General features: G+C 38.8%; 1 protein-coding gene across 1 annotated transcript; it reads right to left on the bottom strand.

The window, feature by feature from the left end:
* Positions 1–7551: 7551 nt before the first annotated feature.
* On the bottom strand, positions 7552–14865 carry LOC119084449 (zinc finger protein 616-like). Its single transcript, XM_037194430.1, has 15 exons — positions 14479–14865; positions 14133–14421; positions 13924–14067; positions 13566–13855; positions 13368–13488; positions 12741–13024; positions 12477–12650; positions 10756–10954; positions 9781–10073; positions 9431–9704; positions 9070–9359; positions 8884–9010; positions 8348–8625; positions 7984–8154; positions 7552–7825 (listed from the first exon to the last, which is right to left on the bottom strand). The coding sequence occupies exons 1-15, from the start codon at positions 14749–14751 to the stop codon at positions 7631–7633; spliced, it is 3402 nt and encodes a 1133-aa protein (XP_037050325.1). The 5' UTR covers positions 14752–14865; the 3' UTR covers positions 7552–7630.
* Between the last annotated feature and the right edge of the window lie 927 nt (positions 14866–15792).

Genomic DNA, 15792 nt, shown 5'->3' with positions numbered 1-15792 from the left:
TGAAGTAAGAGAAATGAAGAGTTTCACATTAAAGGCTTTTGATACGAATAGGTGTTTCGTACGGGTCGGCGTTAGCTATGTTTGAATTATTCTTCTAGTTAAGTAATTTTGACATCCGAACACCGTATGTGATAAAAGTTTTTTTAGCATGTACTGCGCGGTAGTTGATTACATTCGGAATCAATTTGTGAACTCGCGAACTCACGCGTGTGTTTTAAGCATCTCGGTTTGAAAACTGTTATTTTCACTTGGGTAGGTGCATACCTCGCCTTCGGCTCGGATATGCAAACTCTACCCTTGTCAAACCTTACAAAATATACACACTTGTGAGTTCCACCAGTATCATTAATTGATCTCTAATGTAGTGAACTACCTCTGCAGCACCCAATGTGACATACTATTCGTCCGTGGTATGAATAGTATTTTTCATATTGGACGGAGAAAAATACTATTCGTACCACGGATCTTTTTTAGCGTGTAAGAAGTTACGAAATGTCTATTACAACTCTCACGAGTATGAAGTTAGTTGAAATCTGCGAAAAATGAACTTTTGAAATGCAAAAAAAAACTCTACCTTTAACATACATTCTACTGTATGAACGATCAAGTAGACTGCACTTAATATGCTTTAACAAATTGTTTCACTTATAAATATATCTTAATAGCCGATTGGTTAGAGGTGTTGCTCGATAAGCATTGAGTTTTGGTGTTGGAAGTTCGAAATTTGGTCAGAGCAGAATTTTTATTTGCTGATAGTGGTTTAGTATGAGTAGTGAAAAGTAAATCCATTTCACCACTAGTAAAATATATATTTAAAAAAAAAACAGAGAAAACAAGACCCTTCGATCGCCACCCAAATCACGCAAGAAAAAGATCAGTTTTCGCAACGCAGTTGTAGAAATGCAATTTTCTCATGGCCTCTTGAGGGGAGAAAATAAGGCAAAACACAACGAGCAAATGAAAAAATAAATTAAATTATATATCGAACTCCTATTATTTTTAGTTTTGATACATACACTCAATTATACGAAAATTTATTTGAAAAATTAAAAAATCATCGGTCCGACATGTTCCCATCTGATTGTAGATAGAGGTGTGCACTTATCGTTTGATAAATTGTATGTTACAGAAAATGGTTTGAATAAAAAAGTACGCTACGCAGTAACAGTGGCTCTTTAGAACTCTAAAACTATGAAAATTCAAGAAGTCCTCAACGTCCTCAGTCTCATTTCTCAAGAAGCCAGACTTATTGAGGATTTAAACAATTGCTTCAACTTTGATCACAATGTGTTTCTGGTGCACTCGTCAGCAGATATCAATCAGTTTGTGATAAACGGAAATCAACCGAGAAGTTTATTCACTTTCGAAAATGCTAACAAAAGCAACGCAGTCTTGAAAAGCCTAGAGGAAATAACGAGTAAGAATACCTTTGTGATTCTCGTTCCGGGGAGTTCAAATTTCGACAGAAACTTCAATTTGCTGAAAGACGTGAAGAACATACAAGGACTGGACATGAATATGAAAATTGGAATATTCTTTCAAAGTTTCATGTCGAAGGACGATTTACGCTTCCATTTTCTATGGTTCAGAGAGCAATCGTTTCCTTACGTATTTGCTGTAACCCACTCAAAGGTTCGACATTCGTTGAACATTTTCGCCTTTCATTTGTTTGAGAAATTCGAAGTGATAAACGTGACACGCAGAGACACTTGCCATGGATTGTTTCCAAGTGACAATTTCAACTTTCATCAACACAAATTCCAAGTGGCGCCCTTTACTAGTACCTTTTACGAACGATTTTGGCTTTCAGTGTTTCAAGTCATGAATGCGACAATTCAAATAGTAAGAACTAATTACAAAACCCCTCTGGAGTACATGCAAAATGGATTTGACATTGTTCCTAGACTTACTTCACTCACCATGAAATCATCGAAGTTTACAATGTACCCGGTCATGTTGCAACACGTGAATATTATTGTTCCCGAAGCCGAGCCATATTCCGGCTTTTACTCTTATCTTCAGATGTTAACGACTAATCTAATTTTCGCTTATTCTGCAGGAGCAATGGCTGCAGTTGTCTCACTGTTAAGTGTTTGTCGCTACATTAAGCGGAAACAGATTTTATTTTTCCAAACTTTAGTGGACGTTGTGAACCTTCTTATCAATGACAACAGTAATATAAAATATCAACGGCTCTATCGTGCTGAAGCACTTTTTATCGGACCACTAACGTTCGTAGGATTTGTTCTTGTGAACGGATACCTTTCAAATTTGCAAAGTTACATCACAAGACCATTTCTGCAGACTCAGCTTAAGACGCTTTCTGATATTTACAAATCACCATTAACTATCACCGTTCCACCAGGGTGGATAGACATAGTTACTGAAGCGGTAACTTCTCGATCAACTCAAGATTGGAGCAATAAAATTATTGCACTTGACATTGAAAGTTTCATCAATCAAATGTTCTCTTTTAGTGCTTCAACATCATACGTGACGGGTGAGTTCGATCTGCTCACTAGGATTCAAAGACAATTGGGCATAGGAGGTTTCTACGATACCGGTATCACAGTCACAAGCAGAATGTCGGTGTTTCCAGTATCAGACTCGATTACATTTTTCGGAAGATTGAACGAAATTATTCACTGGACGCACAGTTCAGGATTGTTTTACCAATGGTTAAAGGAATCTTTTGCTAGAAGAGAAAAGATTATTGTAGACCGCAACCGCAACAGATTAGAATATCTACAAGCTGTCGACGTTGTAGAAATCAATTTTCCAATTTTTATTGTTTACGGCTGGATTGCCAGCATTTTTGTACTTCTAACTGAAATTATGTGGACTAGAGCCAAACCACATTTACCGTTTAAGATAAGAGAGTGGCGAAGATAAAAAGTAGGGTCAGAAATCTTGCAGGTGTTATCCAATCAAATTTATTGTTCTCCCACACAAATTGGCAAAAGTGCCGAAAAATTAGAAGTGCTCTCCCAAAAATTCCTGTCGCCACTGAAACGTATTGTGTGTTTGGTGATATTGGTCTAAGATTCATTAAAGAAATTGGCAGCAAAATTGCAGAGGTTACAAATGAAAAACGTTCAACGTCATTATTTATGCAGCGTTTAAAGTATAGTTTCCACTTAAAAAGAGCACTCCGTTTAGCCTCCGTCTACATGACAGTTGTAAAATAGAACAAAAGAACTGTCACGCAAACGGAGTGGAAATTGAATTTATTTCAATTTTTTACTCCGTTTACGTGACAGTTCCTTTGTTCCATTTTACAACTGTCATGTAGACGGAGGCTAAACGGAATGCTCTTTTTAAGTGGAAACTATACTTAAGTCACAAAGAACTGATAAAGTTGGTAGTACTTTCAGATATTAAACAAATTATAATAGTAGGCATTTGTTGTTTGTAGTTGGAAGATGCGGGAAAAGGCAATAAGAACGCATAAGATTCTATTCAGTACAATTAGGCCGTGTGTCACCGCACATTCTTTAAAAGAATTAAAAAATTCTCAAATAAGTTGACATTTTTAGTCCGAACATTTCTGACAACAAACTTAATGTAAGCCTACACGCCAAATTTTCCAATTTTCAACAAACTAATCCTCGCCGAGTTAATACTGCAAAATACGAATACGACACACAATTTGTGACTTGGACTTTGCCAAACAAAAACAAATTGACAATATAATAGCATTTCAGTTGATCGCTAACAAAAATCGAATACACACAACATTGTGCTACAAGTTCACCACACTAATTTTAACTGAAAGCCAGACTTCCACTTCCAAGGTCTTTAGGCAATATATACCTTGCGCTTTGCGTATTTGTGGGGAACATGCAAAAGTTCATCACAGTAGGCTATTGAACCCACTAAAATCTAATTTTAAATCGCTAGAATAATTCCATAAATCTAAATGTGATACTAAGAAACCACGTGTTTCAATAAGTCCTACGTAATATTACGTAATATTGCAAGGTTCAGTGAGCGAATCTAGCTACTAATACCCAACTTTTTCTGGGTTCAGCAGCGCACTTTGGTGAACTTTTGTGAGTACTTTAAAAGTTCGCAAACCAAAAAATTTTATCTCGCCGATTGGCTTCAGAAATTAAAGATGCAGTTTGTAACGCTACATTACATTACAATGTAATGTAATGTAATGTGCGTGCAATGTTTAATGTAATGTGTAATGTAGATGTAATGTTGGATTTCTTTAGTTATTTAGTGATATTTCTTGAGAGGGCTTGGAAAGCTAAAGTGAACGAAAGTACGCCGTTCATCCCAAAAAGATTAGGTCCATGTCTTCAGGATCGCTCCCAGGATCAAGTTTGTTGTCAGAAATGTTCGGACTAAAAATGTCAACTTATTTGAGAATTTTTTAATTCTTTTAAAGAATGTGCGGTGACACACGGCCTAATTGTACTGAATAGAATCTTATGCGTTCTTATTGCCTTTTCCCGCATCTTCTTGGCACAGCAATAAAGAAATATTTTGATGTTGAGGACAATCTGTTTTTTTAATTCCGAGGCGATAGGTGTCAAAATTTGGTTACGCCAATTTGCACACCTTAAGTCCCAAACTTCCAAGTAACTGATTCCTTGAAACTCTACAATTTACTCTCTTGTTGCCAGGGCCAAAATTTGATTTCCAGTGAGTCCAGTCACAGCATTGCTCCTAGCATGAACACTGAATTGACATATGTCAAATTTGAAGGCTTTAATGATAAGAGCTAGAAGCACGGCAGAGTAAAATAAACCAGGCAGGAGCGGTTCATTTTCGAAACGTCAAATAAGGGACCTAATACATGGGATGAAAATGAACTCAAATGAACACTGACATAAATTGAAAAATTTTATTCGCAAAATATCAAGGGCTACTAGATTATTCAGGTCCCTAGTCAAACAAGCGCTCCTGCCTGGTTAACTTTACTCTGTCGTGCTAGAAGCAGTGCTGTGGTTCAGTACATCCGACAAATTTTCGGCTTGACAGTCTGGTGTCTTGTGCTGTGATAGATATGACTTTTTTATTAGAGATAGCTAGTAGAAAAATGGTATCAACCGAGGGGGAAACAACACGACCGAATGGTGTGACAGTGTTAGGCGAATAAAGGTGGAGAATGAAGGCGAATAATGGGGAAATAATTGGCGAATGGACGAACGGTGGTGCATGATTTTCCAATGTTATCAACTTAACAACTGCTATCCTAATTCGGAAGCGGTCGTTTGGTTGCTACTGATTTCTCCAGTCTAGAATAAAAGGAAGGTATTGGGAGTTAACGTTCTAAAAAAACACGAAAAACGCTGTATACAACTCGGTGTCAAAAGAAGTTACGATGTGTTTTGCCACACTCGGCCTATGGTCACATCTTATGTCTAGAAAAGCATTTAAAAGCACCCGTATAAGCAAGCGTAAGCACTTTTATTTGGTGTTGAGGAATTTGGCGCCGCCTCATTCACAATGATTCACAAAGTGACATTTTCCTTATACAAAATGTGTCATTTTGGCAAATATTGTGAATGACGCGGCGCGAAATTCCTAGCAGCCCAAGACGGCTGCTAGGAATCTCGCGCCGCGTCATTCACAATAATTCACATTTTGACACATTTTGTATAAGGAAGATGTCACTTTGTGAGTTATTGTGAATGACGCGGCGCGAGATTCCCTAACACCCCCAAGACACATAATGCAAGGTTCTTTCAGAACCTTGACATAATGTACGTTTCTCTGCAATGGACAGTACATTGTGTAACATTTAGATTTCAATATTATTTCGAAAAGTTGACTTTAAATTGGCTGTTTGATCAGTTTGTGCATGTTTGCTGTTTTACCTGAAATAGGCGCATGTTTGCATGGAAAAATAATTAATGATAACAGTAATCATGATGATTGTAGTTGTTGCATCTTCTCCATCTCCAAAGGGTGAATGCTCTAATTTAGTAGAATAAATAAGAATTTGGTCCCGTTTTTAATGATGCACCATTTAGCAAGGATCACGATACGCCAAAAATATAATGGAAAAATGAGAGACATGACAACTCGTGATCTTTGCTCATACTTTTTTTTTAATCACGCCCTCTACAGTGCATCACAAGTTCCAATAAATACATGATCGAATGAAGGACTTTGATGGAAATTCAGGCGGACCAAAAACGTTACATTCTCTTACCAGATTGAGCGCCAAAACAACAACTTTTTCTCTCACTATTTCTCTCCCTTTTTTACACTTTTCGTTTCCAGTCACGTCACTTTTCCAATGAAAGTAAATTGATAGGTATGGCCAAACGTTCAAATTTGTTCTAGCCGGAGCACATACGGATTTGCATGGCGCCACCTCAAACGAACTCATTTCTAGTGCAAATTTCCACTAGAAATGAGTTCGTTTGAGGTGACGCCATGCAAATCCGTATGTGCTCCGACTTGTATGGACTGGCCATACCTACTTATCTAATTTCATTGCACTTTTCGTGTCCAGTTATGTAGTCACGTTACTTTTCGTTCCCAGTTATGACAACTTTATTTACTTTATTGAAACAATTTCGGATTTCATTTGTTATGAAGAATTGAGTTAACATTTGCGAAACATTGATTGACTTTGATTGACGACGTAATAGTACATTTGGTACCTTAGGACTAATAGTCTTTTTTAGCGTGTGAGAAGTACAAACAATCGAATGTACTATTCCACTACAATCCGAACGAGTTGAGTCAATAATTAGATGAAAATTTTGCAAAATCTTTTTGATATTGTAGCGAATCAATTTCGTCGATCTTATATTATTGCAGCCACCTCAATCAATAAAGTAGAATTATCCTTGAAAGAACACCTGCATTTGTTTCAGGTTGTGGAGTATGAATAACTAAGTTAATGTACTTCATCTAAAAAATTTCGTTACTTTGCGTCAATCCGTTGTTTATTTAGTTTGTCAGTTATTTACTCTTCAGAATTTTGCGAATGTTTCAATTGAATTGAATTCCCACACGACCGAGTAAAGTTAACCAAAAAAAAGTCAGCAGATGCGATATCCAGGCAAAATTTTGAATTTTTCAATAAGTTTGAAAATGGCGAATTAACTGTTTGCCAATAAATAACTTACGGCTATGGAAAACTCATTAAAGTTTCAATATAAATACGACAGTTGAGACGAACCATTTGTCAGTTGAGTTCATTCTTTAAAATGAATCCAAAAATATCCTTTTTTCTTTGCCCATATTCCAGCCTCCCATTTTTTCATCGCCGCGACCATGGACCAATTGGTCTCCATGAAGATGCAGCATTGAAAAGTTCAAGGTCCTTGACAACGTTTCGATCAAATGTATCGCATACAGTGCTCCAGTACGTTATAACACAATTTGTACTCGCAGCGTCAAGTGTTCGAAAGCTGTGTCAACTGCAACACTCTAATTGCATCTTCGATATTTGTCATAAAAGCGATACCATGACCGTTTGGATTGTTGGTGGCCAAGAGGTGTCTAGTCATAATGTTAGCAATTATATATTCAATCATTAATTGATAGGTAAGCAGAGCCCGCGAAATAATTTGCCTCAAATTTTACTTTCAAATATTTATCATCTTTGGACCGTAAAAGATCGAAAGTTAATTATACAAATTATACACACGACAATATTTTAACCCAGATATGCAGCTGTAGCCTCTACTATACTGTATCCAATGGTGTTATCCACCTTCGGTTTTCTTCGTTTTTTTGGACGATCTGATTTCGGTTTTGGTGGCTTCGAATGAATTTTCACATGACCCCTTAGAGTGGCTCGTTGTCCGAAACATTTGTCGCAAATTGGGCAACGGTACGGTTTTTCGCCGGTCTGAAAGTCGAAGAAAATCGAAATTTGGAAATTTATCTCGAACAAGAAAAGACGAAGTTGCGAGCAGTTAAGCAATTGAAAAACATATTCAGGGAGCTTGAGGAGCTCAACTCTCTTCTAAAACAATGCCATACACCATCAGCTACTATATAACTTACGTGCGTTCTTTCATGTTCAATCCGGTGGTTATTCGACCTGAACCTCTTTTCACAGTAATTGCATCGCACCGGCTTTAATCCGGCATGTTTAAGCAAATGTTTCTCCAATCGTTCTTCCTTACTAAAGTCCTTGCTGCATTGGTCGCACTTGAATCTGCGCTCATCGGGAAACTGAGAATGCGAAAAAATGTCGTCAGTAAGAGTGTCCAGTTGTGTCTTTTGATGCAGCTGCAAAAGTTGTTGAAAAATCCTCAGGGAAATTTTCCCTTTACGAATCGTGCAATTACTTTTGCAGCCACTTCAGGCTGGTGTCCCGTTGCTGTTTTCCGAATGCAAAATTTCGCATTCGCTCTGCTCTACTCACGTGTACTTTCATGTGTTTGACCAGATGACCTTTCTGGATGAATGACTTGTCGCAATGCGTACAACTGTGCGGTCGAATGCCACTATGACCCTTCGCATGCAGCTTCCATTTCTCCTTGGACGCAAAAGTGCGACCGCATTCGTCGCACGCAAACGGCTTCTCATCACTATGGACCCGATAGTGATGGATCAAATTCCGTTTGTTCATCAGTTTTTTGCCGCAGAGGTGGCAAAGCCATTCGGTTTCGGTGTGCACTTTCATGTGGACATTTAGCTCGGCTGTTGGGATACAGGAAATGATATTGAGTTAGCAATCGATTGACCGGTCGATTTTATGACCTCAGACTGATCGTCACATCGCTTGGATTTGACAATAAGCCCACAAATGGTTGGGGAACTCTGTAAGCAAATGCACGATAGAATTGTCAAATCTGAACGATGCAGCCAGACCAATCTAAATCGAGTGGTCTGTTCGTGGAAAGTTTCAACTTCCCGAATTATTCAAAGCAGTAAAAGTGACCTCGGGCAGGGACTTACTTTCTTTGACAAACAAAGTCGAACAAATGGGACATTGGTGGCTTCCTTGCGCAGCCGATTTTGCTTTGGCTTTCTTCTTCTTAATCAAATTGTCCAAATTTTGACTCAAACTGACTTCGGGTCGTTTCTGTGGATGGAAAACTATTGCACTACCGGAAACGAATAAACGACAACCAAGCCACTTACATGGTCTTTCAAATGTGCCTTGAAGTGTATCCTCGTAATAAATACTTTCGAACACTTCGAGCACTTGAACTCCTTTGCGTTCGGTTCGCTGTGGCTCTGTAAATGCTTTTTCAACGACGTGTACCGAGCGAATTCCGAGTCGCACATGCTACACCGAAACTGTTTCGTTTTGAAGTGCGAATTCAAGTGACGAACCATGTTGCTGGCGTCTTTAATCCATTTTCCGCACAGATTGCATTTCGATGTTTTTCCAGTTGTGTGGTAGCAGGTGAAGTGATAAGTTAAATTGCCTACAATGTCGGATGAAGTTAGGTGAGCAACGGTAACGAGACTCTCTCTTAAATAAATATTCCGCTGTTACCCGCCGTTTTCCAGGTCTTGTGACACAAATAGCACTCGAACAATCTTGGGACTTCGGGCGGTTCAATTGCTGTTTCCGCCATAAATGGCACCATCGCCTGAATGCTATCGTTTCTTGCATCTTCCTCTGCTTGGGCACTGTTCTGTCGCATATCATTTACTTCATTCGTAGTCGCTTGCTCGTCATCATCACTATCACTGTACGCATTGTCGTTGAAGTGTTCACCGTCTGATCCGTGCAGCTCTTCCAGTTTTATGTTGACCAAGACGGGTTTCTATTGATTTGTTGGATATGAGTATCCACTTTAATCACATAGCACGTCACAGTGACGCCCTTTTCCTCAAACTTACCACATCCACCAGCTCATTACTGTGCACGAAACTCTTCGTCAATTCAAACACATCGTTAAGCGACAAGTCTTTCTGTTCCGCATACAAATACTCCAGAATCAGTGCATCCAGACCGCAGATGAACTGGTTCAGAACAAATGCCTCCAAATACGTTCCGTAGTCGCATGATTCCGCTAGGACTTTCAGCCGATCGTACCAATTTTCCAATGTCTCATCGCCATGTTTGTTAGCCGAATTAAATTCTTTGCGGTAGCGAATTGATGCGGTTGATATTCGTAGAACCATTGCTTCGTCTTAGCTGCTTATCGTAGCGACGGTATCAAAAGAAAAGAGCCACCAAAAGATGCACAAGACGCAAAATTGTAAATACGAACGCAAAAACAACAAAAATATCCGAGTTGAGTACTTCGTGGATGACAGAACATGACAGACATGGCCAGTACGTTCTGTCAAATATTTCAAACATTTTCGCGCAATTTTTTTTTAATTTCAACGTTTCTTCTGTTAATTTTTAATTGATTCTTTGTTACGGCCTGTTACGTGACCAGTAACCATAATCGTCCTTGCTCAGAATTTTTTATTTTGCAAAATGTGGTGTTTGCCGACTTCCAGTGATGCAAACAGACAAGGCAAAATACAAAGAAGTAGGGATGGCAAGAAATGATTCGTTTTTATCGACAATTTCATTTGAGGATGGCAAAATGGTTGGGGCAGTGATGTTCAGGGATTACCTTCCGGGCATGTTATTGGGAAATTGACGAAAAGTCAACTACATTTACCAAAATGTATCTAACATTTTTAGGTATAATTCAGTTGGTTTTCTGTCAATTTCCATCCATTACCTTTTATCCGTCGCTGAGGGCTAAGTGCTCGTGCTGATATTACGTTTCAAGAGATACACAATAGATTCGTTTAAAAGTTTATTTCCCTAATCAATAAAATAGCTAAATTACAGATAACTATCTCAACAGAGTTATGCATCTGTTGCCTCTACAGTAACTGTAGGGTATGTAGTGTTTCCAATCGAGCTATCTGTCTTCTGCTTCCTCTTCCTTTTCGTTCGATCTGCCGGTGGCTTTGGTGGCCTCAAATGAATATTTCTATGACCTCGAAGAGATGACTGCTGTGCGAAGTGCTTGCCGCAAATTGGACACTCATACGGTCTTTCGCCAGTCTGAAAATAATATTAAAGTAACATTGCAGGTCATTGCATTTGAATCGTACTGTAAAAAAGATTTTTGACAAGCCGAAAACGAGTGAGAGCAACTGCGACGTTTTTGCGAACATTTCGGCAACAACAATTTTTTGGTTATGTTTCTATGGACGACGTTTTGACAGCTGAAATCACCTTGGAACAGACATAGAGGTAGACTCCGGTAACTGACCTATTATAGTTTGAACTGAGAACATAATTAAACGAGAGTCTATACAGTGTTTAAGGAGAGCGAAAACCAGTTAAATTTAATTGGTTTCGGGGTCAGCTGTCAAATATTCATCAATGAAAAAAGAAATTGAGAGTTGAGCCCAGTTTGTATGTGATTTCTCTCATTTTGACGTGTGACCCCGAGACCAGTTTAAACAAAGTGGTCAAAAATCGCTCTCCTTAAACACTGTAAAGGCAAGTGCAAATAACGGTAAATGCAAACATCTGATTGGCTCAAACTATCGCTTGAGAGGCAAATTGAGTTGTTTGATTGGATTGCTTATTCTCTTTTGCTCTCTGCAGTTACGCTGTAGCCACGAGAGTAGTAAAGTGAACAGCAGCTGTGTATGTCGTCTCTCCTTTCTTTACCTATGAGAGTTTTTTGGAGGTGCGGGAAAGCAGGAAAAGTAGGAAAATATGTAGTTTTGCTTGCTTTCTCGCCAATACCTACTGTTGCACAAACCCGATTTTCTCAAAAATTAAATATTTTGTTTCGTCTCGTCAAACCCCTTCATTTAACATATCGCACACCATTTTTGAGCGAAAAGATCCCGAGAAATGCCAGAAAAATTCGTAAAACGCTGTTTTGCTTGCTTTCCCGTCAATCTCTTTCAAGCAAACAGGCAAATACGCCGACTGATTTGTGACCCAACATAAAAAAAAATATGTTTTTACGTTGTTTACCTCTGTTTTGCATGTCCATCTAAATTTCTAGCGTAAAAACGTTGTCTCGACTCAACGGGAGTGCTCCAAAACAGTTTGGAGTCAAGTTCCCGGAACAGTGTTTTAGTTTTGCTTTGCCTGTTTTTCATTTCAAGCATATCTCTGGAAGCATATGTTTTCGCTCGAAAATGGTGTGCGACATGTGAAACAAAAGGTATTGACGAGACGAAAATATTTAATTTTTCAGAAAATCGAGTTAGTACAGAAAGCAAGGAAAACTGCATATTTTCCTACTATCTCTGTTTTCCCGCAGCTCCATAGAATATGCTTTAATCGGAAGTCACTTTCCCATTATTATGCAGACAACTTTCCCTGCCGAGGTTGGTGAAAGTTGATTTATATTCTTCAGCGGGCGAAAGGAGCGGTTCTTGTCGCCAAGGCATGAGAACTACTATTACCCTTTCGTGCAAAAAATTTTTTGTGCATACAGACGAGGAATTATAAGATCCGATCATTTCATCTGAATTTGTTGGATTTTATAATTCCTTCGCCATACTAACGAAATTCTCGGAGTTTTAATTTAAAAAAAAGTTTTCCGCAAATCACTTACATGCTTTCTCTCGTGTTCCACACGAAGATAGTTTGTCTTGAAACTTTTTTCACAAAAATTACATTGCCATGGCTTCGTTATACCGACATGTATAAGCTTGTGTCTGGTCAATTGGTCTTCTTTAAAAAAGTGCTTCGGACATTGATCGCATTTGAATCGCTGATTACCGGGAAACTGAAGAAGAGAAACGAGAGGTAAAAACGCTTCCACTTTGTGTTCATTTTCAGAAATTCACTCCGCCCTCCTCCTTCATCGTATACTCACGTGCACTTTCATGTGATCGGCCAGATGACTCTTTTGGATGAACGCCTTATCGCAATGCGTACACTTATGTGGTCGGTCTAGAGTACCTGCATGGTTCCGAACGTGCCTCTTGCATTTTGTACTGGTGGAAAACCTTTTACCGCATTCGTCACATGCAAATGGTTTCAGGTTGGTGTGCACAAGATAATGAACGATCAAATTCCGTTTGGTCATCAGTTTGGCTCCGCACAGATGGCATAGTAATTTGCTTTCGTTGTGCACTTTCGAATGGGCCGTTAGCTCGCCTGTTGGGGGATAAATTGTTATGCCTACGATCATCAAACAACGTACACTCCTCACACTCAAGGCTCGGAAAAGGTTCAGGTTGACCTGTTTCATCTTGACCTGAACCTGGTTTTTTAGATTCAGGGTCGACCTGAACACGAACTCTTAATTTCTTAGGCCTGATTCAGTTATGACCTAAACCTGAATTCCATTTTCTTATTCGACCTGAACCTGGTCTGGTTTAGGTAACCTGAATTTTTTGCACAAATTTTACACAAAAACTTTCAGGAGCCTTACTCCCACTTTCTGTTGTTGTAAAGTAAACGGAGTGACTGCAATTGCAGCTTAACTCCAGAGACTTACGTTCTTTGTCAAACTGCGTCGCACAGATATCACATTTGTATTTTCCATCTTTGGTCGTTTGTTCTTTCCGCTTGTTAATTAAACTGTCCAACTTTTCACTTAGACTTGGTGCGCGCCGTTTCTGTGGATGAAATAGAAACATAGCTCTAAACTGTCTGAGCACATCCGCAAAGCCTGCAAAGTCTCTATTTTACTTACATGCCCTTCCAAATGCGCTTTGAAATGTATCTTCGTAACAAATACCCTCGGGCATTTGGTGCACTTGAACTTCTTTACGTTCGGATCGCTGTGACTCAGTGAATGCTTCTTCAACGCTTTTAGACTTTTGAGTCCCACATTGCATACATCACAGCGATACTCTTTCTCATCGAGGTGCGAATTCAAGTGGCGTACCATATTGCTACCGTCACTAATCCATTTTCCGCACAGCGTACAGGTTGACGTTTTGCCAATTGTGTGGTATAAGTTGTAGTGATAAAGCAAGTGACCTGAAATATCGGACCAATTTCTAGCATAACTTCAGGCTCTCTTTGTCTGCAAAACGTGTTCTCGTTACCAACAGTGTTCATCAACTTGTGGCACAAATAGCACTCGTACGATCTTGGAGATTCTGGTGACGGTAATCTGATTGTGCGTTTAACAGTGGCTTTCGATGACTTTCGTATTGAGTGACAGCACGTAAAGTGGTAGGTTAGTTTACCTGCAATATGAGAGGAATCCGGATTAGCTACACAATTTCCAATTTGCTGATGATCGTCTTGTTACCGGCCGTTTTAAAAGTTTTGTGGCAAAAGTAGCACTCGAACAGTTGTGGATGTTCCTGCGATTTTCCTGGCTTTTCCGCCAGCAATGGCACAATCGGTTGAATGTTATCCTTTCTCCCACTAATGTTCACGTCGTTTTCCTCGGTTTGAGCATAGTTCAGTCGGGCAGTGCTTACCTCATTTGCAGTGGATTGCTCGTCGTCGTCACTACCGCTGAACGTATGGTCGTTGTAGTGTTCGTTATCCGAAAAATTTAATTCTTCGGATTTTATGGTTACCAAGACCTGTTTCTGTTTTGGAATGAAGTTCATTAAACCACAACATCTCCCGTTTCCTTTTCCACTTACAACATCTATAAGCTCGACACTCTTTGTCAAATCAAACACATCGTTCACTGATAGGTCCTTCTGTTCCGTCCGGAAATATTCCAGAACCAATGCATCCAGACCGCAGATGAATTGGTTCAGAATAAACGCCTCCGAATGCATTCCGTAATCGCATGCGATCGCTAGGACTTTTAAACGGTCGTACCAGTTTTTCAGCGTTTCATCGGCATGTTTGTTAGCCGAAATAAATTCCTTGCGGTGAGGAATTGATGCTGTTGAAATTCGCAGAACCATTGGCTCCTCTGGCAAAACAACAAAATAATAAGAACTAACGACCGAAGGCGTACAACGCTCAAAATATAGCAAATATTAAACATAAACAAACTGTTTAGTGGTGCGTAGCGTACACAGCGTACACAGCGTATAAATGTTAGGTATGACATAACTTGACAGCTGCACGAATACTGTCATTATCAATAGAAAATAATTTGAAATTTCGGCGGAACTAAGGGTGGCCTCACAGTGATTCGTTTTCATTCTATTTTGCCTCCCTTTACGTGACAGTAGTCCTTTAAAACAATGTGCTCTATTGTATGAAATGTGAAATGTCATGTATGTACACGGAATGAAAACGGATGACTGTCAATTCAGAATAACTATTAAAAATCTGATGTGAGGACTTGTTTTCCCTCTAGACCCACCCTCTCCGGACATATAAAACCAGAAGAAATTTGATTCTATAAATACATTAAGAGGCATAATTGTTCCTCCTCAGACACACTCCAACATGATTCTTCTTAACAATTGATACTTGCTCCATCCAATGAACACAACTCAAAACAACTAGGAAATTCGGAAAAGCGCAATAATTTAAATTTGAACACACAAAATTTTGACTAAAATATGTAGATTTTCTGTTATTTATTTACTGAAATCAACTTCTACAATGTATGCACTGGTAATCAGCGTATAATAAAGGCTGAAATCGTTTAAATTATCAAAAATTTATTTTATTATTTAGATCAAAAATTTGGCTGCCCATATGTCCCCTTTACTGAAAGTAGCATTTTAATCGAAATGACATCATTTTTGAAATCATTTTTCAGAAATGATTCGATTTAGTGTGACGCCATTTTATTATATTTTGATAATGATTAAACCTATTGCAGTTTGTTTTTTAACATTTGTGAAATTTAAAGATTTATTTTAAAAATTTGTGACCGCAATTCTAACCGAATCAGTGGCAGGTTTTCATATAATACGCTCTTGTGTTGTGATGTTTTTGGTGTTGTCAGGAAAGTGAGCAGTTTTGTGAAAATTTTAGCTCAAAACAGA

The sequence above is a fragment of the Bradysia coprophila genome, unplaced genomic scaffold (assembly GCF_014529535.1).
Source record: "Bradysia coprophila strain Holo2 unplaced genomic scaffold, BU_Bcop_v1 contig_732, whole genome shotgun sequence".
NCBI classification, from domain to species: domain Eukaryota; kingdom Metazoa; phylum Arthropoda; class Insecta; order Diptera; family Sciaridae; genus Bradysia; species Bradysia coprophila.
This window is presented reverse-complemented; position numbering and strand designations above follow the sequence as displayed.

Excerpts from the sequence above, each read along its gene's own strand:
- LOC119084449 (XM_037194430.1), bottom strand. The coding sequence starts at position 14,751 with ATGGTTCTGCGAATTTCAACAGCATCAATTCCTCACCGCAAGGAATTT. Across the intron at positions 14,422-14,478 it reads GTGTCGAGCTTATAGATGTT|AAACAGGTCTTGGTAACCAT; the intron begins GTAAGTGGAAAA and ends ATTCCAAAACAG. Across the intron at positions 10,074-10,755 it reads TGTAGAGGCAACAGATGCAT|ACGAAGCAATGGTTCTACGA; the intron begins AACTCTGTTGAG and ends TAAGCAGCTAAG.